This window comes from Leopardus geoffroyi, chromosome C2 (genome assembly GCF_018350155.1).
Source record: "Leopardus geoffroyi isolate Oge1 chromosome C2, O.geoffroyi_Oge1_pat1.0, whole genome shotgun sequence".
Classification (NCBI taxonomy): domain Eukaryota; kingdom Metazoa; phylum Chordata; class Mammalia; order Carnivora; family Felidae; genus Leopardus; species Leopardus geoffroyi.
The window spans coordinates 82,569,781-82,594,672 of record NC_059333.1 but is presented as its reverse complement, the minus strand read 5'-3'; the positions used below and the strand labels follow the sequence as shown (position 1 = coordinate 82,594,672).

At 38.4% G+C, this 24,892-nt stretch overlaps 1 protein-coding gene across 11 annotated transcripts in view; it reads left to right on the top strand.

Annotated features, from left to right (window-relative positions):
* Nucleotides 1–24,892, top strand: part of VPS8 (VPS8 subunit of CORVET complex) — a 250,706-nt gene that overhangs the window by 166,763 nt on the left and 59,051 nt on the right. For 8 of the 11 annotated variants that reach the window (XR_006718470.1, XR_006718471.1, XR_006718469.1 and 5 more), the window contains 6 exons: nucleotides 1,791–1,833; nucleotides 6,550–6,653; nucleotides 11,813–11,894; nucleotides 12,217–12,299; nucleotides 22,527–22,607; nucleotides 24,441–24,610. Coding sequence is in view for 8 of the 11 variants with exons in the window: in XM_045502714.1 (XP_045358670.1) it covers nucleotides 1,791–1,833; nucleotides 6,550–6,653; nucleotides 11,813–11,894; nucleotides 12,217–12,299; nucleotides 22,527–22,607; nucleotides 24,441–24,610 (563 nt within the window). In the remaining 3 variants the exon portion in view is untranslated. Of the gene's footprint in view, nucleotides 1–1,790; nucleotides 1,834–6,549; nucleotides 6,654–11,812; nucleotides 11,895–12,216; nucleotides 12,300–12,974; nucleotides 13,500–22,526; nucleotides 22,608–24,440; nucleotides 24,611–24,892 lie in introns of those variants that run through there. The other 3 variants (XM_045502718.1, XM_045502717.1, XM_045502719.1) reach the window with 2 other exon arrangements.

Below are 24,892 nucleotides of genomic sequence, written 5' to 3'. Positions count from 1 at the left end.
GCTATCTAGCTAAGGAATAGATTAGGGATATCCTCTCTTCCTATTTATGTATGTATGTGTATCCAGCATACATGCAGCAACATGCAGAGGAATGGAACTGGACCACTTTCTTACACCATACACAAAAGTAAATTCAAAATGAATGAAAGACCTAAATGTGAGACAGGAAACCATCAAAATCCTAGAGAAGAATACAGGCAGCAGCCTCTTTGACCTTAGCTGCAGCAAAAATGTGACTATACTTCTTACTAGACATATTTCAGGAGGCAAGGGAAACAAAAGCAAAAATGAACTATTGGGACCCCATCAAGATAAAAAGCTTCTGCACAGTGAAGGAAGCAATCAACAAAACTAAACGGCATCTGACAGGTCAGATTATATGGAAGTGATGAATCACTAAATTCTAGTCCTGAAACCAGTACTACACTACATGTTAACTAACTTGAATTTAAGTTAAAAAAGATGTTTAGAGCAAGGAAAAAAAAAAGAATTTCTTTATTGGCTTCTAGTTTTTCTCTAGCTGTGTAATCATAAAACGGGCCAGGAAGAATATTCCACAGAGGTTTTGTGTAAGCTCTCAACCTCTTTTAATGTAGAAGTTATCCCTACATCTCTTTTTTCCTTGTCGTTTATTTGTTGAAGATATCGTGAATCTAGTTTTAAAGGATAGTTAAAAGTATTCCTGGCACGGATGGGGGAAAGAGAGGCAGTATATCCTTGAAGGGACTAACACCATCATTTACAAAAGCATAGGAGTACAAAGAAATACGAAAGACTAGGAGAGCAGCCGGCATTTTACTAGGGCTCCACTATCCATGTATTGGCAGGCTAGAAGCAAAGGCTGGGTGCAGATCTGGGAAGATTTTGTAGGACACCCTAAAGAATTAGGACAGACTCTGTTGTTCACACAAGATCAACTAAAAGTTTATAAGCGAAGGAACTGATACCATGTTGTTTCATTAAGACTGCTCTGGTTAGGTAGGAGACTGAGGGGAGGTAGAAAAGGGGGAGGTTCATCTTAGGGAGGAAGCAGAGAGCACTTGCGAAGCTGTGTGGTGTGGGTGTGAATCTGTGAGGCTTGAGCCGGAGGCGGTGGTGGTGGAGTGGGAAGAGGATTGGATTTGAGAACTTTTGATCTTTGAATATAGTATGGAGGAAGTAAGAGGAAGTGGTTGATGACAGTTGTATGATTTTTAGCCTATAAGGGACCTCAAGAAAAAGAGCAAATTTGGAGTAGGAGGGATATATTAAAGGTCACTCTCAGTGTATAGTAATATCTGGAATATCAGTAATGCTGGACTATCAGTTAATGCTTTCTGAGGATCCTAGTATTCGGTTAGAGCAGTGGACACTGCAATTGCATATTTAGAGGTGCCACACTCAAGGCTGTGCCCTCTGCTGTGCAGACAGTCTTGTATGTTCTTTCTTATTCCCTCTCACCCCTTTTTCTCATAGCCCAGTGTGAATTTTATTCCCTTATACAAAGCTCGGATAAATCCTACTCCTAATTACCCTGCTAGAGAATGTCATTGATGACTATATGGTGGTACAACAGAAGCAGAGCGGGGCAGATTAAGTGACACTTGATATTTTGGGTCCCCTTCGGTACTGCTAGCTCTGCTTTCTATATACACAAGAATTCTCTTCTGAATGACAGTAAGGGTCATTCTTTATAACCTTGTTGTTTCTTTAGGTTTTCTCTTGTAAAATATGTAGTTCAAATATTTGTGGATTAGGTAACAGTGTTCCTCTTACCTCCTGTGTTTTTGTTTTGTGTTTTTACCTCCTAGAGACTACAAAGCAAACTTCAGGAGATAACGCATCAAGATGAAAGTAAGTTCCTGAGTATAATTTACAATTATTTCTTCCCATGGACCCCATGTTTTAAAAGATGTTGTCTAACAAACTGCATTTATTGACTAATAATTACGTCGATCCACATAAATACTTGAACATTGATCCCAATTTTAGCTTGTTTTCAAGAGCTCCTAATAGGAAATCATGTAAACCATTGTGGCTTTGTGGTGCCATGAGTGGAGTTCAGGGTACAGAAAAGTAGGCACTTTTCACTGGTATTATTTTTTTGATTATATTTCTCTGCCAATTTTTAGTTATATATAAATAAGGTGCATAACTAAATATTACTGTAATACCTAAATATTACTAAATATTACTAATATACCTAAATATTACTGTAATATGCTAAGCAATAGCAAATCAGAGCTTCTAATGAGGAATAGCCAGTGTTTTCTGCACTGAATTTATGTAATTTTTAGCACAAAGCAGTAAAACTTGACAGTATGGAATGTTAAATGGCCTTGTCACAGATAGATACAAAATTCCCATTATTTTCCTAGACACTTGAGTGGGTTTTTAAAAAATGTTTATTTCTTCTGAGAGAGAAAGCGAGAGTGTGCAAGTGGGGGAGGGGTAGAGAGGGAGGGAAGGAGAGAATCCCAAGCAGGCTCGGCAGAGTCTGATGCAGGGCTTGAACTCAACGAACTGTGAGATCATGACCTGAGCCAAAATCAAAAGTTCGATGCTTAGCCAACTGAGCCACCCAGGAGCCCCTATAATCCTGGACATTTTAGAAACTAGATTTATTTTTTTTTAATTGTGGTAAAATTCATAGCACAAAATTTACCATCTTAATCATTTGTAAATGTACAGTTCAGTGGCATTAAGTACATTCACAGTGTTGTGCAACCCACCTCACCATCAATCTCCAGAAGTTTTTCAACTTCCCAAACTGAAATTTTGTATCCATTAGACAATTACTCCCGTTCCCTGCCCCCCCTCCCCCCAGTCAGTCTCTGGCACCTACCATTCTACTTTCTCACTCTGAGTTTGATGAGGTATCTTATAAAAGTAGAATTATACAACATTTATCCTTTTCTAAGTCTGGCTTACTGGCCTAGCATAATGTCTTCACAGTTTACCCATGTTGTAGCACATGTCAGAATTTCATTCCTTTTTAAGGCTGAATGATATTTCGTTTCATGTATATACCAACTGCATTTTGTATCCTTTTGTCTGTCAGTGGACACTTCAGTTGCTTCCACCTTTTGGCCATTGTGAGTAATACTTCCGTGAACATGGGTGTACAGGTATCTTTTTGAAACACTGCTTTCATTTCTTCCGGGTATACACCCAGAAGTGGAATTGCTGGATTAAATGGTGATTCTAATTTTTGAGCAACAGTTGGGTTGCTTTTTTCTACAGTGGCTGCATCATTTTTACATTCCCATCAGCAATACACAGGGTTCCAGTTTATTTAAGTCCCCACCAACACTTGCTGTTTTCTTTTTTTTTTTTTTTTAAGTTTATTTATTCTGAGAGAGAGAGAGAATGCATGTGGGGGAGGGGCAGAGAGAGAGGAAGAGAGAGAATCCCAAACAGGCTCCATGCTGTCAGCACAGAGCCACATATGGGCTCAATTGCAAAACTGTGAGGTCATGACCTCAGCCTGTATCAAGAGTTGGATGCTTAACCGACTGAGTCACCCAGGCGCCCCTCTGTTTTCTTTAATAGTAGCTATCCTCGTGTGTGAAGTAGTAGCTTATTGTGGTTTTCATTCGTATTTCCCTGTTGAGTAGTAATGTAGAGTGCCTTTGTTATGCCCAGAATTCGTGATCCCCAAAGACCACCAGGGAGCCGAGTCGGATGCAAAAGCAAAGAGCCTTTATTGGAGCTAGCTCGAGCTCAATCCCCTACCTGCACCGAGGCAGCGGTGAGATACCGGAGAGAGAGAGCGAGTTTCAAAAGCACAAAGGTTTTATAGGAGTCTAGGGGCAGTTGGTGAGGTAATGGCTGTGGCCTCAGCCGATCGGCTGGGGAAGGGTCGTGGCCTCGGCCGACTGGCTGGGGAAGGGTCGGCGTTCTGTTACGCAGGTCACCGGGCATGTTTTGATCGGGAAGTTTGAACGGGTGAGCCGAGGTTACTCAAGGGGAGGAGGCGTGGTCTGAGGTTTCTGTGATTTTCCCGTAAAGGGGGCACATAGGGGACATAGTCACTCAAGGTGGAGGACACAGCACAAGATGGAGTTGGCTGGCATAGGTCCACCCTTTCACCTTTTCGTGTGCATATTGGTTATTGGTGTATCTTCAGAGAAATGTTTACTCAAGTTCTTTGCCCACTTTTGAATTGGATTATATGTTTTCACATCACTTGAAATTTTCAAAATAACTCTTCCAAAGTTCATTTGATAGGCGATTTTTAGATTGTCCTATGTATTTAACAATCAGCACTTCTCTCAGCCCGTGGCCCACACATTTCCTTAAACACGTTTACCCTAATTCTTTATAAATTACTTATTTATCTATATTCTTTATGGTTAGATCCTAGGTGTTAGGGTCTGTGTTGTACTGGGGTCATTTGCTATTATACTGAATCTTTTTGGAACGTCAGCATACAATTGAGTGATTTTTCCATTTTTAATTTAGCTAAACATTTAATAATTTTTTTTGTACTGTCAATCTCTGTTCAGTCAGATTATGTGAGATTTATTGCATTTATGATATTTTCCTTGTTAATAATTTTTGCAGACATTACATAAAAGATTGAGGGAAAAGTAAGAAGAATGTTTCCCTAAAATCACTGCAATGATTTGCAAGTGATATGTATAGAGAAGCTAGTTCTTTGAATTTTAGTGAAAATAAATTTCTCAGTAATGGTCTCATGTCCACTATTTACTTTCAGATTTAATATTTTTCTAGATACTTAAGAATTTGGGAGGTTCTGCTAATTGCAAGACATTGTGCTAGTTCCTGTGGATTATACACAGATGGCTAACATAGCCGTCATCCAAAGAATTAGCATCTTGTGAAGGAGACAGGTAAATGAAAACATCAAATGCTAGAAGAATCAAGTATTATAAAAGAGGTACAGTGAGAGTGGCAAAGGATTGTGGAAACTTAGGGAATGGTTTGAAACTGATGAATCAAAAATAGTTTGTGAAAGACATGACCTGTCAAGTAAGACTGGAATAGTGAATAGAAGTTTGATAGGGAAAAGCAAGGAAAAAGCATCTGGGCTAAGGAGCACATCATTATGAAAGTGCCTGGTCAGGAACCTCAGGAGTAAGACCTGGTGCAGTGACCTAAGAGCACAGAGGGTGAGAACCTGAGCCAGACCGTTACTATGTTTAGTTAGGGTCAGAGGTTTATTTATGTTCTGTTTTTAAAACTTGGAAGTCTTTAATGATTTTTGTGGCTAGAATTGATGTGTTTGTGACAGTATAAAGGAGAATGAGGGAAGCAAGATTTGGAAGTCAGAAGTTTAATTAAGAAGCTGTTGCAGTTGTGAACGTGAGGTGGAGAGAGCCACAGGGCAGAAGTCATGGCATGTGAGGGCACAAAAGTAAAATCAGCAAAAGTGGCGATTTAGTTGGACATGTGGGTGAAGGGGGGTGGGGCATCAGAGATGACGGAGATTTATAAACCGACTTAGAGGTGATGGTTTCATTAACTTATTTTGGGAAGGGGGAGGAGAAGATTTGAGGTGGGAAAAATGGGTTGGGTTTTGCACATACAAGTTCAAGGTGCTTGTAGTCATCGATTAAGCAGAGTCTGACAGAGTCTGTCAAAAATTCACCCTGCAGATTATGAAAAGAATAAGGGCTGGAGGTGTATGTTCAAAAGTTATTAGTGGGGCATCTAGGTGGCTCAGTCAGTTAAGCGTTTGACTCTTGATTTCGGCTCAAGTCATAATTTCAAAGTTTGTGAGTTCGAGCCCCGTTTGGGGCTCTGCGCATCAGTGCAGAGCCTCTTAGGATTCTCTCTCTCCCCTCTCTCTTCCGTCTCTCTTTGCCCCACCTTTGCTCATGCACGCATGCACTCTCTCTCTCTCTCTCTTTCAAAATGAATAAATAAGCTTATTTATTAGCAAGGACCTAAGAGTTGAAACCATAGGAGGGGAGGAATTATTGAAAAATGAAAAGGAAAGGGCCTAAGATATTAAACCTACATTTAAGAAATGGAAGGGGCGCCTGACTGGCTTAGTCGGTTAAGCGTCAGACTCTTGACTTCTGCTCAGGTCATGATCTCATGGTTCGTGCGTTCGAGCCCCACGTTGGCGTGTCACATGCCACCAGCACAGAGCCTGCTTGGGATTCTCTTTCTCCCTCACCCAATACCCCTTCCCCGCTCACACACACATGCTCTCTCTCTCAGAATGAAGAAATAAACAAACAAACAAACAAATGGAAAAAGAAATGGTAGGGCAAGAAAGGTGAAAAGTAACCTTTCCACTAACCCACAAACAGAGGATTGGGACTTTAACATAGCCAAAACATATTAAAATGTTAAGTATGATGTGCTTTATATGTGCTGTGAATGTCAGACGTTTACATGGAAAACTCCTCTTACGCTAAATTGTCTGTTTTGTAATCTAAGCCTTGGTATCATTCTTATGGAAGAATGGTATTATATAAGAATTATATAATGGAAAACTAGGGCTCTGCAAAGAAAAAATAGTTTAATTTTTTCCAGAAGCTCTGAGATTATCAGTAATGTATCCTTAAGTATTGTTAACAATTTTTCTGAATCTAGAGGCCAAAGAGGACCTTTCATTGAAGGATGTTGAAGATACCATGGTGGAGACAATTGCCCTTTGCCAGAGAAATTCACATAATTTGAACCAGCAGCAAAGAGAGGTAGGAGAATGACTACTTAGGCATATTTAAAAAGTCTGTTTTGGTCTGAAACCCAGAATTAATTCTCTTTTCCCTGCCCTCTGAGCCACCTGAGTTTAATTCAGCTGGATTTTAATCACTGTTTAGTGCTCCCAGGAGTACAAGCCTCCTAACGTTATTATGAGGAGTGTCTGTCCTCTTTGTTCTCACAAAAAGCTTTATATTCCTAGATCTGGCTGTGCTGCAGAATTTAGGTGCATGAATACGAGATGTCCCTGTTCTCTTTGGACTGAGATTTTGTGTATTCTGTGTAGTGATACTGTTGGACGTGTCCTCATTTATCATCTCTTCTATCCCCTGTGGAGGAAAGTGAGCATGAGGAACTGGAGGGAACCCCTCCAGGGACACAGAGCTGGAAAAGGTCGAGAAGGCTGCGATACGGTTTCTCAGCCTTGGCTGCACATTACAGTGACTTGGGGAGCTTTGAAAAATCCCAGCACTGAGGCTGCACCCCAGATCAAGTAAATTAAAGTCTCTGGATCGGGACCCAGTTGTCAGTGTGTTTTAAAGCTTCCCACATGATTGCACTGTATAGCCAAGACTGGAACCATTGCTGTAACAGATTCAGACTGCCACAAGGAAGAGCACAAAACGGAAGGAGGTAGAGTTGAGCACCTGGTGCAGGTGGGAGTTAGAGCAGCGAAGCAGAAACTAAGGGGGCGAGATGTGACTTGACAGCCAAATTCTGCTTCAGTTTTAAGAAGTTAAGTTACAGTGTTGGGGCGCCTGGGTGGCTCAGTCGGTTAAGCGTCTGACTTCATTCAGCTCAGGTCATGATCTCACAGTCCGGGAGTGGGAGCCCCACCTTGGGCCCTGGGCTGACAGCTCAGAGCCTGGAGCCTGCTTCGGATTCTGTGCCTCCCTCCCTCTCTGCCCCTCCCCTGCTCATGCTCTGTCTCTCTCTGTCTCAAAAATAAATAAAAACATTAAAGATAAATTTAAAAAGGAAGTTAAGTTACAGTGTGATACGGCATCGTGACTCCTCTGTGCCTGCCTCTCCAGGCTGCAGCCTCTGTCTTGATACCACCTAGCCCCTTTCTCTTACTGGCTTTCCGAAATGGGAAGTAGGAGAAATTTTTTTATGTATGTTTAGCCATACATGTTACAATGAAAGTAATAAACTTATTTTTGTTTTCTGTTCTTATCAGTTGGGTAAATTTCTGCTTTACATTTTTGTCGAGGATTTTTTAATTAGGCCATAAATTTTGAAAACCTTTTAGAAGATAAATGTGTACAGCAAACACATTTACATAATAGATGTGATTTTTGTTTCTTTATTAAAAAAATTTTTTATGTGCTTTGATACACATTCATCATTTTTTTTAGGGTTTATTTATTTTGAGAGAGAGCAAGAGAGTGCTTGTGTGCAAGCAGGGGAGAGACAGAGAGAGAGGAGAGAGAGAATTCCAAGCAGGTTCCACACTGTCAACATAGAGCCCAATGTGGAGTTCGAACTCACAAACTGAGATCATGACCTGAGCCAAAACAGCAATTGGACACTCAACCAACTGAGCCACCCAGGAGCCCCAGTAGTTATCATTTTTAAAAATCCTGCAATCCAGAAAGTTACATAGAAGAATGTTTTTTTTTTTTTTTTTTAATTACCCTGTAAGGGTACCTCAGTGGCTCCATTGGTTCAGTGTCTGACTCTTGGTTTGGGCTCTGGTCATGATCTCACGGTTCGTGGGTTCGAGCCCTGTGTCAGCCTCTGTGCTGATAGTGCTGAGTGTGCTTGGGATTCTCTTTCTCTCCCTGTCTCTGCCCCTCCCGCTCCTCCTCCTTTGTTCCTGCTCTCATTCTCTCAAAATAAATAAATAAACTTTAACAAAAAATTACCCTATAAAATCCTATCACCCAGAAATAACCATCATTATCATTTGGTGACCATCAGTCTAGATATTTTTTATCTGCCTAGGTTAACATGATTGTAGAAAAACTGGATCACGTAATACTTGCTTTTATAAATAAATATAGTGTCCAACTCATTTAGGAAGCTTAGGTAAAACTGAGGACTTTCTGAATTTCAAACAATATTTCTGCACCATACTATCTCTTAATGAATATCACTACAGTTTAAGAAAATCTGAATGACTGCAATAGATTGGAATTACTATGTTTATAATTACATTTCAGTTTTTATAATATCTGCGATGCGAAGCCAGTAAGGAAATTGGTACGAACTCATGCTTGCTCCAACCTCTCTTCTCCATCCCTCTTAATTTTAATAGGTTATGTTATTTTACCTCATTAAGGCTAGTAACACATTCTTTTCTGTATCCAAAATTCCCACAAATTGTTCAACCTTTTTTAAATGGATGATAAGCTTTACACCAGTCCTTTTTGCCATGATTTTTCCATTCCTAAAGTTTTTATTTTCATTTATCTTTTGGTTAGCTGGCTGTATTTGGACATGGTTATATTTTGGTAGAGAACATAATAGGGTAGAATTCTTAAAGCTGTGTTCATATATACTTAATTCTAAGTCTTTTTCACTTTTCAACCCTCCCATCTCCTCTCCAGTATCTTATTTGAGACTCTCGCAACTTCTCGTGGACAGTTTAAGCAAAAAACGATGATTATGTCTTTTAAGTAAGGCTGTTTAGGTTCACATAAGCTGAAAATATGTCCAGATTCACATGCATTAATGGTAGAATTAGTTATAAAAATCCATGCCTCCAGAACTCTAGGGATTATTCTGACTGTATTTGAACTCCGTATCTCTTAATCAGACGGGAACAACGCTTCCTTTGATGTGGCCAAAGGAAAATTTATTCTTTTTTTTTTTTTTGTCTGAGTTGGAATTTGTTTTAATAAAGGTATTAGATGTTAGACTTCTTCCTATCCTTTGAAATTTTCATTCTTTAAGACTATTATTATACCATTCACTGGCTGCGTGTAAGAAAAGTCTGTCTATCCTTGTCTTAGACACACACACGCATGCGGACACACACATGCTCACTACTCTCTTTGTGACCCCACTCTCCAACAATTGGTTTCTGCTTCATTTCTGAACAAGTTTTATGACAACAACAAAAATATTTGAATGTTAATTTCTTACTTTATTGTCTGAAAAATGCTAGACTGATTTTGTGTGATACCAAAACATTAAGTTTGGGGGATTTTCATGGTTGTTTGCCTTGATTCTCTTTGCTTTGTTTTTGTTTTGTTTTGGAGAGAGAGAGCAAAAGCTGTTGCCACAGACACTAAACTAACTAGAAAATTTGAAGTACTCAAAAGTTTAATGATGAACTGTTTGTAGTATCTTTTTCTAAAAGTTGTCATCACAAGATTTAATGTTACGAGTATTTACGTGAAAGTCAGACTGCAGGAAGTTGGGCTGCTTGTCCTTTCTCAAGTTGAATCTCTACCTGTCCTACCTTTGTTTATCTGTTTACAAGGCTTTCCTGATACACATATAATAAAGAATCTGGCTTTGTTGTGCGTATAATTCCCTAAGAAGAAAGCTGTTTATTACATAACATAACAAAGGAATTCAAGTTTAGTTGTGTTGCTTTCAGGGGATGGTTCATGTGGAGATTTAGTTAAAGAAGAATAACTCCTGGAAGTAGGGTGTGAACGCATTTCATGGCTGTTACCTCTTGCAACCATGCTTCCCCCCAGGCTGCCATTTATACTCATTAAACAACTAATCTTTACAAAGGTATTTCTTCTAAATTGTCTGGATTAAATAAGAAAATTTAAAAACCAAATTTATAAACATAATAAATATAAAAAACAAGGTAAAAATTTTGCCATATACAATTAAATTACACAATTAAAATACACAGAAATAAATGATGTGGTTATAAAAACAAGCTAAAATAGGCAACTAAAAGGTAAGCTAAGTAAAGCTATCTCAGAATAAAATACAAGATTAAAAGTTCATGAGTACTAGATAAAATAAATTAAAATTTCAATAAAATAAAAACCAAGTTAAAACCAGTATCTTAAGAACTGGAATGCATGAAAAGTCATCAGTATAAAATCTGAGCTCTTCAATAGAGCTCTTCAGTTGGGAGGTCACCCAGTGGGAAAGTTGCTGGACCCTCAGCCTGTCTCCTTTGCCTTAAGGGGCTCCCATATCTCCACTGCCATAGGACTTGTACAGTGTCAGGTAATGAGTGACACATTTCCCTTCTGTATTTACAGAGCTTCCTAGAACCACTCTTGTTCTGCTCTGACCTTTCTTCATGATTCCCAGATGTTTGCAGGAATAGGTTCCTCCCAAGACATAGAGTTAAATAAAGCTTTTGTAAATGATTATCCAACAAGAAACCGTAGTCGAAGTTTTGAAATGTATTAGTTTGATTTTTGATGATAAAGATTTTTCCCAAGGCTTAGGAAAACACAGATTTTGGAGTCACAGCACCAGTTTACTGACGGTGTGATCTTTGGCAAATTACTTTTCTAAATCTCAGTTCTTATCTCAAGTGAAGGTCATGCTTACGGTGTAAGGCTGTTACAAGATTGAAATGAAAAAATTTGTGTAAATCATTTAATAGAGCACCCAACATAATAGGAATAAATGATGATCTACCTACTGATGTGGTTGGAAATGTTAATTGAAATAATGTTAACTTCTACTTCTTGGTCTGTGATGACTAAGGAAATACAAAATAATGCTTGAGAGTGGGAACAAATTTTGGATAACCTTCATTGATTGATCTTGCTTGACATCGCTAAAGAGAAATGGGGGAGGGGGTGGAGATGAGGAAGTGGAGGGGGCTGTTCTCTGTTCTCTCCTGCAGTACATAGGGTTATTTAGACTTGCTCAGTGATAGTTTTATAGCATAGTATACAAGAACCTCACTGGAGGCTCTGCCGTGTCTGCTTTGAACCTACCTTCTCCCGAGACACAGGAGATTATAGTTCCAAGGTCTAGACTTACTGACTTCAGTTTCTTTATTTTCCCAGGGTGCATGGTAAAGACATCTGTTTGAGCTATGGTCATTGTTTCTTACTGTCTTTTCTCTTCCCAGTCAAGTGTTCCATCTTTTCTTTAAAAAAAAATTTTTTTTTGCAAACAAATGTATGTCAGAGGCACATTTCAACCTATAAAACACTATGCTGATGCTACTCTTAAAAATAACAGAGCGCTGTGGTTTCCTCTGACATTATAGGCACTCTGGTTTCCATTATTGGAGGCAATGATGGCCCCTCAGAAGCTGTCTGGTTCAGCTGCACCTCATCTACACCCTGAAGGTAGGTTTATCGAGTCCACCTACACCATCGCCAATTATTATCTGCTAAAAATTATCATTACTGTTTTTCTTAATGAAATCATAGTGTAGTGTTAATCACCCCTTTTATATTCAGTTTTTTCTATGGCACCAATTCTGTCATTTGTCTTGAATAATAGTAGCTTTGTTACTTATCAACAGTAACTTTAAAATATCCAGCTGGCCCCGGTTAGCTAAGTTTCTAGGAAGCTAGGTAAATCCACTATTTTTCAGTAACTTATAGGGAAAACCAAAACCTCTTATTTTAAACTAACCTTAATGTTAACATTTTGTTACTGTAACAGCTCTGAGATCTCTGACCATGCAAGTTCTAAACAGCATGGCAGCTTTTATTGCCCTTCCATCCATCTTGCAAAGAATCTTACAGGTGAGTTAAAAGGGGGGCGGGATTCAGTGTTGATCAACTTCAATGAATATTTTAGTTATGTTTAAATAACAGGCAAATGAAGCTAATGTTTACATGGGTCTCTAGAGTAATGCAGCTGATTTTTGGCATTGCTAAATATCTAACTTAGGACAGACGTCCTTGAACCTTTCCTGGTGCTCCAGGAGGCTAGGCTTGCCTGGCACACACCCATGAGCTTCAGTTAGGGTGTGCAGCCTTCAGATGTTCACTGTTATCTTGGGATTCAGATGTACAAGCTTCCTATTCATATGCTAACTGGGAGAGAATCACCATTTATTTCCAGCTAAATATGCTTTTTAGATTAAAAAAAAAAAAGATAACTTACAAATGAAGTTAATATCAGCATTTCCTAATTATTGGTTGTAACTTAAATTTTCTAGCTCATCAAAAAAAATGTTGTTATGTTCAAGATTTCATCCCCTGTTCTAGATTCTAGCCGACTTTGTGTCCAAAGCCTTTGTAGGAAACATTATTTTACCCTGTTTTCCTCAGCAAAAAGGGCTGAACACTCCCAACATCATCAAAAGAACGCTAAAAATACCCTATGATATATTTTGTGAAAAACCTGTGAACATTTTTGGGGAAACAGTGGGAATTATCCTTGGAATCCATTTTGTCTTCTTTCATCTTATGCAGCATGAGACACGCCAAGAAAAAGAAAAAGAGAAAGAAAAAATCCAACAGCACTGTGATACCATTGGTCTTTCTAATTTTCAGATGATTTTTCTCCCATAAAGAATGTCCCTGTCAGCTCTCTTTTAAGGCTCGCCAAGCTCTACTTCAATCTGGTATTAAGTGTCTGGGCCTCTGCGGATACAGACTGCTGCGTCCGTAGTCTCTCATCACAGCTTATGTATCTTTACATGCATTATCTCATTCATTCGGTCCTTATCATGTGTTGGATAAGTCTTTGATATAGACTGCTTCTCTTATATCCATTTTGGAATACTTTAGTCATAATGTTTTTTAGTCATATATAAAGTAATATTTTCGTAAGGCAGGAATACTTTACCAAGTAAATCAGAAAAAATGAAATCTTAAAGCCGAAAGTGGCTCCTCTCTCAGTGTATGCATTTTGCTTTATGTTGAGCTGTAACCACACTTGATGATACATGAATTATAATAAATAAAAATCAATTTTTCTCTTGGTGATTTTAAAAATTTTGTTTTTCAAGCTTCCTGACTTTGAAGGCTTTTGATATTAGAAAACCTTCCCTTTATTTTGAGCTATATTGGCAGTCATTTCATTTTTTTTTTTTTTTGGCATTCATTTTAACTGCGTTCTTATCATATTTCTACCTTCAGTAGTAGAAAAAGTACCTGCCACCTTCTACTCCCATTAATAAGGAGTGTATGCTATTTTTTATTTTATTTTTTATTTTTTTTTCCTTTTAAATTTGTTGCAGGTTTTTTTTAAGTTGTTGCAGTTTTTTTTAATATGAAATTTATTGTCAGATTGGTTTCCATGCAATACCCAGTGCTCATCCCAAAAGGTGCCCTCCTCAATACCCCTCACGCACCCTCCCCTCCCTGCCACCCCTCATCAAACCTCAGTTTGTTCTCCTTATTTGCATGCTGTGATTACTGTAATAGTAACTCTACCTTATATTTGTGTGGAGATTTTTATTTTTTCAAGGTGTTTTCACAAATAGTATCTCCTTTGAAACTCACAACAACCTCTTGAGGTAGAGAGGGCTACTACAGAAATTTCTTGATGAAGGAAGAAACTAAAGTATGGAAAAGTTAGTACGTGGCCCGCCGTTAGTGTCAAAACCCAGGCTACCACTGAAGTCTCTCACCTCCTAATTTATTCTCTTTCCTTTTATGTCATATAAGCTTTTCAGTTGTTTCACTGCCTGGTCTTTTGAGGAGTTTAATTAATTATTCGTTTACTATATGTTTCCCTGTTTGGTCATTTCCTGTGTAGATGAAAGGCTTAGCTCCTGACCTAGAAGAGCCGAGTAGCTTCATAATAGTTTTGTTTTTTGAATAAATTAGAATGAGTTGAGTTTCTACATAACTTTAGCAGAGGAGTACCAATGAAAGTACATCTCTGGGGGCGCCGGGTCACTCAGTCGGTTGAGCAGCCAACTCCTGGTTTCAGCTCAGGTCATGATCTCAACAGTTCATGAGTTAGAGTCCCACATTGAACTCTGTGCTGCCAGTGTGGAGCCTGCTTGGGATTCTCTCTCTCTCCCTCCCTCCCTCCTTCCCTCCCTTTCTCTCTGCCCCTCCCATGCTCACTCTCTCTCAAAATAAATAAACTTAAAAAAAAAAAGAAAGAAAGAAAGTTTATCTCTGAAACAGATTGGGTAATTTGAGAAGATTTCCTGGAGGAGGAGATGTCTGAACTGAATCTTAAATAGCCTAAAGGAATCAGGGGGAAAAAAGGAGATAGCACTATTCTAAGCGGAGTGAACTATATATACAAAGAATGTGAGGTAAAACATGGTACATTTGGGGGAGTTGCAAATGTTTAAGTATGCTTGGAACATAAGACAAGAATAAAGGTGAGTCACGGAGCTGAAATTTGAGACTTGCAGGGATTGTGCCTTTAATTGCTTTGTGAACCATAAGGTTGGACTTTGGATTTAATTTTAAAATTTGTAGATTCTCATCAAAGGATTTTAAGCAGAGGAATGATGGAATGAGGTTTCTCTTTAGAAAGATCATTCACCCTGTATGTTATATAGGATAAATTGGAAGGGATCAAGACTGAAGGCATAGAAATACCTAGAATGTATTAGGTACTCAAAGTTTGTTAATTGAGTTGCATAGAATGGCTAAGAGAAGATGAATTTGGAAATTAGTAGAATCCACTTGACTTTTTGATGTTTAGAGGTAGGGAAATTTAAGAAGAACTTGTTAGTGTGATTGACTAACAATGAGCCGTGGGAGAATACAAGACTGGAGTTTATAGAAAAAGATAAAAGTGGAGACATAGACTTGGAAGTCATCAACACAGAAGTAGTAGTTCAATACTTGAAACTAAGTGAACTTTAGGAGGAAGTGAATTTGCAAAGAAAGCAGAAGGCCAAAATTGGAGTTACAGAACATCTAAGAATCAGGTCTATTTACCGATTTTTTTAAGTTTGTTTATTTATTTTGAGAGAGAGAGAGAGCAGGGGAGGGGCAGAGAGAGAGGGAGAGAGAGAATCCCAAGTAGGCTCCATGCTCAGCACAGAGCCTGATGGGGGGGGCTCACTCTTATGACAGTGAATTCATGATCTGAGCCAATATCAAGAGTTGGAATCCTAACCGACTAAGCCAGTCAGGCGCCCCTATTTACTGATTTTTATTTACCATTAGAACAGAAGGGCTTGGGAATAAGACTATACTTTACTAGTACTCTGTCACCATCACCTAGCTCAGAGGCACCTGGCATACAGTAGGTACTTAATATTTTTAGAGTGGATAAAAGGTCAAGGATGGAAGAATTCCACTTCTGGCCAAGATGGAGTAACAGAGGCCCGATTTATCTCCTTTGCCGGAAACAACCCAAAAAATGGAAAAAGTATATGAAATAGTTTTAAAAAACCACTGAGTATCAGGCAATGAAGGTCAGTGATACCTGAGGGACAGGAAACAGAGTAAGCCCTGTGTTTGCCCCAGCTTAATGTCTTGAGAGACTTTCTAGGCAATAGTGCAGGAAGGGGTATCACAGCCAGTTTCCAGTATATTCATTGCTTTGAGGAGATGGCGCTGGGAGTCAGGAGTCCAAGATGCCCAGAGTTTTCAGGCAAGTACCAGGCAAAAGAACTCTGGAGATAGACCAAAGGCCCTCCTCAAAACGTACACAATCTCAGGAAACTAGGGAGGCCAGGGAAAGAACCACATGAAAGGATCAGAGGGAATTATACTTGTACTCACACAAGACCAACAAGACTAGAAGGAAGAAGACCTCATAATTCACCGAACATTGGGTAAAGTATTTGGAAGTACTCAGTAGTAGGAAACAGCCCTAAACTACACATAGCTCCAGCCATGCCTTGCAAATCTTAAAAGCAAGACCTGAAAGGATCAAACTTTCCAAGTAATTTAATTGCATCCCAGAACAAAGGTTAAAAATGCTTTTAGGAATAAAAAAAATATCTAGGTCCCAATAGCATGTGACACTGAATCAAAAATTACAAGGTGTGCAAAAAAGTTGGAAAATGAAACCCAGATATGACATTGGATGTTAGAATTAGCAGACAAGGACACCAAAACAGAAAAAAGATAAGTGAATTTGAAGACATAACAATATAGACAATCCAAAATAAAACCAAGTAGAATGAATTGGAAAAAAAAATGAACCAGAGTTATCAGCTGTGGGACAATTTCAAACAGCCCAAAATAAAATGGAATCCTGAAAACGGAATCAGAACAGAAAAACTACTTGAAGAAATACTGGCTGCATATTTTCCAGATTTATGGAGAACTGTTAGCACACAGATCCATAACCCCAAACCCGAGCAGTATGAGGAAAACTACCAGGCGCATCATGATTGCTCAAAATCAGAGATTAACAGAGAAGCTTAAAAGCAGCCAGAGAAAAAAGGCAGAGGACCAAAAATAAAGATGACAACACCTTTCTGCTGAACAATTTTAACTGCTTTGACCTAGTTGACCTTTACATATCAATTACAACACATTCTTCTCAAGCTGTACATGCAATATCTACCAAGACCATACTCTGGGCTATAAAGCAAGTGTCCATAAATCCAGTGTTTTGGATTTTAATCATTCTAATAGATGTGTAGTGGTCTCTCGTTGTTTTAATGTGCAGTCCCCTAATGAACTGTGACGTTGAACACCTTTTCATGTTGCTCATTTGCCATCTGTGCCCCCATTGGTAAGGTGTCTGTTCACATCTTTGGCCCACTTTTTAGTTGGGTTTGGAGGTTCTTTTTATTGTTGAGTTTTAAGAGTTCTTTGTATATTTTTTATACAAGTGTTTTGTCAGATATGTTTTGCCCTTGTTTCTCCCAGTTGGTAGCTTGTCTTTTCATGCTCTCAACAGATCTTTTCATGAAGCAGTTTTTTAATTTGATTGATTGATAAATTTTTTTAATGTTTATTTATTTTTGAGAGAGACAGAGACAGATCGCAAGCTGGGGAGGGGCAGAGAGAGAGAGAGGGAGACACAGAATCTGAAGCAGGCTCCAGGCTCCGAGCTGTCAGCACAGAGCCCGATATGGGGCTTGAACTCACGAACTGTGAGATCATGATCTGGGCTGAAGCTGGACACTGAACCGACTGAGCCACCCAGGCGCCCCAGAAGTTTTTTAATTTTAATGAGGTCCAACTTTTCAGGGTCTTTTTTCATGGATTGTGCTTTTATTTATTTATTTTTTTAATGTTTATTTTGAGAGAGAGAGCATGCACATGTGTGCACACGAGCAGGGAAGGGGCAGAGAAAGAATCCTAAACAGGCTCTGCACAGCGCAGAGCCCAATGCGGGGCTCAACCTCACGAACCATGAGATTGTGACTAGAGCCTAAATCAAGAGTTGGATGCCTAACCAGCTGAGCAACCCAGGCACCCTAATGGATTGTGCTTTTAGTGTTGTATCTAAAAACTCATCCTCAAACCCAGGATCACCTAGATTTGTTTCTCCATGTTCTAGAAGTTATAAAGTTCGGCATTTTACATTTTAGGTCTATGATCCATTTTGAGTTAATTTTTGTGAAAGATAGAAGGTCAGTGTCTGGAGTTCTCTTTCTCCATGTGGATGTACGGTTCTTCCAGCACCACTTGTTGAAATGACTGTCCCGGGGTGCCTGGGTGGCGCAGTCGGTTAAGCGTCCGACTTCAGCCAGGTCACGATCTCGCGGTCCGTGAGTTCGAGCCCTGCGTCAGGCTCTGGGCTGATGTTTCAGAGCCTGGAGCCTGTTTCCGATTCTGTGTCTCCCTCTCTCTCTGCCCCTCCCCCGTTCATGCTCTGTCTCTCTCTGTCCCAAAAATAAATAAACGTTGAAAAAAAAAATTTTTGAAATGACTGTCCATTTCTTCACTGAATAGCCTTTGGTCAGTTGACTGTATTTATGGGGCATGATTTCAGAGTCCTCTATTCTTTTCCAGTGATCTATTTGTTTAGTCATTTGCCAATGTGACATGGTCTTGATTATTGTAGCTTCATAGTAAATCCGAAAGTCAGGTAGTGTCAGTCCTCTGATCTTGTCCTTCTTCAGTATTGTGTTAGCTATTTTGGGTTTTTTGCCTTTCCATATAAACTATAGAATAATTTTGTCTCTATGCATAAAATAACTTGCTAGCATTTTGATAGAGATTGTCTGGTTTTATCTGGGTAATGCTGGCCTCATCAAATAAGTAGAAAATGTTTTCTTTTCTTCTGTTTTCTGAAACATTGTAGAATATTGATATAATTTCTTCTTAAATATTTGGTAGAATAAACCAATGAAAAACCATGTGGGCCTGGTGCCTTCTGTTTTGAAATGTTCTTAATTAAGGATTCAGTTTGGTTAAGAGACACAGGCCTTGTTTATCTATTTCCCCTTGTATGAGTTTTGGTAGATAGTGTCTTTCAAGGTATTGATCCTTTACATCTAAGTTATCAAGAACTCTAACCGGAATTTTTATGTTCTTAGGATTTGGGGCATTTTTTTTTTCTAATGTTTGTTTTTGAGAGACACAGAGCATGAACAGGGAAGGGGCAAAGAGAGAGGGAGACACAGAATCTGAAGCAGGCTCCACGCTCTGAGCTATCAGCACAGAGACCGATGCGGGGCTGGAACTCACGAACCCTGAGATCATGACCTTAGCCAAAGTTGGAAACTTAACTGATTGAGCCACCCAGGCATCCCCGTTTTTTGTTTTTTTTTGAAATCTTGTCCCTTATCATTTTTTTGTCTGCCCCAGTTTTTAATGCACTGTAAGTTTTCTCCAGTAGAATATTTTCTAGAACATTTCCTATGTTCATAGTCCATACTCAACAAATATTAGTTGGCTCAATCACCTCATGTTTTGGGGTAGTTCTAAGCAGTTTATAAAGCACTTTTGTGTTCTTTATCTCCTTTGATCTCTGTATACACTAAGCTGGGGAAGTAGTGATATCCCCATGTTTCTCAATAGGAATGTGCTACTCACATTAACTAACTTTCCTTAGTTTACTCACTTATTAGGTGGGCATAGCTAGAACATTAACTGAACTCCAAATTTTAGGCCTCCCATACCTAACACCAGCCCACACCAGCCCTGGTGTACTTCAGATCCACCTCCCTTTATCAGGCCCCTTGGAGAGAAGAGAGGGAGTGACAGTTATTTAGACGAGCAGTTGCTCACATAATTAGTTTTTCCAGAGGAGATGTTCTCATGATAAGAGGTTCTCAAAGATCTTCTTGACCTCTAAATGTTTATTCAAACTGATGCCTGGCACCTGAATTGTGCAGGCTTCTTCCATGGACATTAGATGGTAAGTTAGTGTTTTTAAGGGAACATGTTTATGTTACATATATTCTGTCTTCCCCGCTTGGTTTTATTGATCTTTACTCTATGGCAAAAAGTAATTCTTGTGTTCTGAGAAGCTGTTTATGACTGTCTTACTGAGGAAATTAAAGCAAACAAATGATTTATATGCTAACCTGCTGAGGGCATTATTCATATTTTAAAGTAATGCTTGATTAGTAACGATTTTAATTATAAAACAAACCACATACATGCTACAGTAGGTTCCAGAAAAAGCAAGATGGGGGAAAGTGGTCATCACGTCTTTTGCCAAAGAACTTTTTAAAAAATGAGTTGAAGAGAAACCTCAGTAGTTATTCATTGCTAAAGAATCTAACTGACATCTTTGGGAAATAATTGGAAAAACTAGTGGATTGTGTACATGCTGTGCTAGAAGCCTTGAGCTCCCTTTTGCATTCTATAATTTATATGTTGCCACAGCATGAGGTAATTTTCATGATTTTGCTTTTAAATTATGCATATTAAAGTGAAATGTACTGATACAAATATAGACATGACCTATAAAGATTTTTTCCTTTCCCCAGAATTTAACCTTTTAAAGACCTTTTTATTCTCCAAACCACCCTTGTCATAAACAAATGACAGAGCTTTTCTGTGCTAGAGCTTATTAGTGTGTTGGATGTATATAGTATGGTAGATACTGTAATACATATTTTTTGTAATAAAGTATTACACTGTCTCTTGATACTTTGAGAAATAGGTGTATTTATTAAGAGCTTGACCAAAAGCAAAATTGAGTATAAGCTTAGAAGCATTAACATGTGTCTATTTTTATGCAAAAAAAAAAAAAAAGAAAACAAAAAATTATCTGGTGAGTATATGGCTTGAGTTGTTTTTCTAATAAAAGATTAATATCTTGTGCTGCTCTCACCCAACTGAAAGTACTGAAAAACAATCTCGGTTAGAAACTGTGCCCACCCAGTCTTCAAGAGCCATCATCGGAGCTTAGAAGAGAAAGGGAAGCAAATACTCAGACTATGTGGTATAAGAGCAGAAAAACAGTTTCTTCTCACATTTCTGAACCTCTCTCCAATGTTTTTCCTGTTTCACAGTCTTTTCTTAACATCTAAACTCCGAATTACTCTTAATGCCCCAAGATTTTAATAACTGCCACTCTCTAAGAAGTAGCCAGAAATGTTACCTACATTTTCCAGCAAACATTAGCTTATTATTTAGTTTATCAGTCTATGTATGTACTTGGGAGACCAGTATAACATATTAATTAAAAACATGGTTTCTGAAGTACCTAGGTTCAAATCCCAGTTTATCTGTGTAATAGTTTTGTGATCTTAGAGAATTTTACTTAACCTTTCTGAGCTTGAATTTCTTCATTTATAAATGTTCTGGAAGGAGTGTAATGATATGGTACATATAAAAAGTACAGAGTACTGTGCTTGGCATGTGCTACCCACTTAAATAAATAGCTATATTCATCATTACTGTATGGTTGGGCTCCCCTGTTTGGCATGGGAGAATCATTTATGTCAGACATAATCCCATATTAGAGTAAAGTAATAGATTTGACATACTCATTTATTAGCAATGTTTTAATTATAATTCTGGGCCTAGCCAAAGGTGTGGTAAAATGATCACTCAAATAGGCCTATGGAGATAAAAGTTGCATAATACAACTTAGCGGTAGAGCAATTTGGCAGTATATATCGATACCCATAAAAACCCTCTTTGAATCTGTAATTCCCTTTCTAGAAATCTCTAAAGAAAAAATGAGAGATTTAGACTAAAATTTACAGCCACCAGCATTTGACAATTGTGAGTGGGAGTTAGGAAGGGGGAGGCAAACTTACATGTCCAGCAGTAGAGAAGGGTTGAATGACAAGTGATATTTTTACATGATTCATATTCTGTAGCTGTTATGAAATATTTGATATGGGAAACTTCTCACAATATACTGTTATAAAAGTATGTAAAATGCTCAAATTTTGTACACTAAGAAATACATCTCTCCCTCTTGCCCTTTGTCTCCTTTCCCAGAAACAAGACTGGAAAAATGTGCATCAAAATATCAACAGTGTTTATCTCTGTGTGGCTGGATTTCAGTTTTTTGTGTCTATTTTTTGAATTGTTTTTATACATTTCAGTTTTTTTTTTTTTCCAGATTGTACCTACTAAACAAGTTACTTGGCATACCTCATAGGAAAAGCAGTGAGGGGGAGATTGGTTGTCTGAGTATGTGTTGTTGATCAGTAGTGACTTTATTGAAAAAAGCTTTAAAAAACTTAAAGTTGCTCCTTGGATCCAAAAATTAATCTCCTAAACTGAAACGATTTAGTTGGTGGGAGCCAGGAGGGGGCCAGGTGTGGGTCATAGAAGGGGTTGTTGGACAGATTCTGGCATTCAGGTGGACGTTGGTTTTAATGTAGCAGATAAATAAGAGCTCAAAGAGGCATGGGTGATGTTTAATATAAAGAAGGAGAGGAAGCTTCTTGCAGAAACAAAACCAGGGTGAACTTTAATTACACTTGCAAAAAGATGATTAGGTAAGGGGCTCATATCACTTAAATTTTATCTTTTTTTTTCAAAATATTTATGATGGACAGAGGGAGACTGATACATATTTCTAGTGGAAGGTTCATGAAAGAATAAATATTTTGTGACTGTAGAAAAGTACTTGAGTGTTGGCTCTTTCTGATAACTTATATGTTAAAGTGATTTTAAAGTATCAAGAACAAAATGACACGTTTGCAACTTTTTTCTAATTAGGATCCAGTTTACGGAAAAGGAAAACTTGGAGAAATCCAGGGACTCATTCTGGGAATGTTGGATACCTTTAACTATGAACAAGTAAGCTTTCTATTTCTGAGGCTGTCCTAAGGTAAAAAGAAGCTATTTCTTTTTTCTTTGCACCCATACTTTTTCTTTAAAAATTCCTATTTAATGGAAGTTTGGTAGATTGAAGTGTATGCTTTTTAAAAGCTTATAAATCTCTTGGCCTTAATTAATATGTGTATACACACACAGAGATATTGTAGAATGTGGAAATGTATCAAATTTGGACTCATTTTATTCATTGGGAATGAAACAGTTCTTTTTTTCTAAGTGAAAAGTGTGAGAAATATTCTGGAAAATAATTAAATGGAAGAATGTAACCATGAAAAGGAAGAGTCAGCATGAGTATAGAAATTGCAAAATAAAATTAAATGAATTTTCTTTCAAACGTTCTGAAGCAGATGATTGCCACTAACCAAAAGTGGTCATTAGTCTTTGTTTAACTCAAAACTGCCTATAGCATTGATTCTCAGTAGGAGCCACCATGGTATACAGATTTTTTTCTTAGTATACTTCAAAGTGACTGATGAAGCCACCTAAGAAAAGCACCATTTAGGTATGGTAGATACAGTATCTGCTTCTTTAATAATCTGAGAGAAAAAAAGAAAAATTGGGGTGACAGAGCTTTTCTTAGGGTGATGAAGGACTACAGTTTTGCCAAGCATAGCCCAGTGAAACAGATACCCCTGCAGGCATGCACTCCGTGTTGGCAGAAGGGAAGCTGAGAACAAGGAGGAAATGTTTGCAAACTTTGGAAGAGCAGGAAAAGATAGGGTTGATTGGAAAGAATTACAGTGGTAAGACTGTTAGACCTAAAAATTCTCCATTACAGGTAAAATTAAAGGACTAGGCTTATAGCAAGGAGGATGGGCAGTATGTCTTCCCCTTTGGGACTGACAGAAAAGAGCCCAGCTGCACATCTGAATGATAGATATGAATGTTGAGAATTAGATAGAGTATGTAAGCAACATAAGCACACAAAGTATTAAAATGACTTAATGTGATAGCTATGAAAATGTCTTTATGTGACTTACTGACAGATGTCACAGTCTTAAGTAGATTCAAATGAGTTGTGAGTGCTGATCAGGAAAATGTGATCTTTCTGCCCAAGGGAGATGAAAACTGAGGAACGGCCATTAGCTTTTTCAGTGAAAGGTTATTTGAAATATTGCCATGGATGCAGTTTCTATAAAAAAAAAAAAATCGGAGTTTTTGGTTGTCTGTTGTAACACTTTGAGCCATTCAGAGGGAACTTATTAGAAAAACGTAATTAAAAAATAGGTTTGTATTTATCTAGTCATTTGAAAGCCATCAGTGCTGAGTTAAGCCACAGAATGGCAGAGCACACATTTCTCAGTAGAAACTAATGATAGCCTTTTAATAAATATTTTGAGACTCTCGATGTATGCCCTTGTCATTTCTTGCACATTAAAGTTAACCACTTAAATTTGGGAGTATTTGGGGTTTGTTTTTATTAATGTTATGCCTTCATAGTATATTCTTTTTTTTTTTAAACATTTATTTATTTTTGAGACAGAGAGAGACAGAGCATGAACGGGGGAGGGTCAGAGAGAGAGAGAGACACAGAATCTGAAACAGGCTCCAGCCTCTGAGCAGTCAGCACAGAGCCTGACGCGGGTCTCGAACTCACGGACCACGAGATCATGACCTGAGCTGAAGTCGGCCGCTTAACCGACTGAGCCACCCAGGTGCCCCAGATAGTATATTCTAATTTCAGTTGTTTGTGGTAAAAAACCAAACAAGTGTCTCTCCTCATTCACCTCCTCCCATCTCTTTCACTTAAAGAACCATTTTTGTGTGTTTGGTTTCTGTTTTGGTCTTTCCTAGACTCTGCTGGAAACAACTACTAGCCTTCTAAACCAAGATCTCCATTGGTCACTGTGTAACCTGAGAGCTTCAGTCACCAGAGGACTGAATCCCAAGCAGGATTACTGCTCTATATGTTTGCAGCAGTACAAGAGACGCCAAGAAATGGCGGATGAAATAATTGTCTTTAGGTAATCAAGGGAAGGAAATGTTACACATACAGTGTGCGACATGTATGGTATTACCAGGCAGGTATACATGTGGATACACAGCTCTAGTCAGTCTTTCTAGCAGTGAACAAAACAGGGCAAAGTTCTGCCCTCATAGACCTTACATTCTGCTTAGGGTTTGGGAGAATATATGGGGTAAAGGCAATAAAAGATGGACTCTGGAACCACGCTTTTTGAGTTCCCATCCTGTTTCTGCCACTTGCTAGCTGTGAGACTTTGAACATGTTATTTAATCTCTTTACA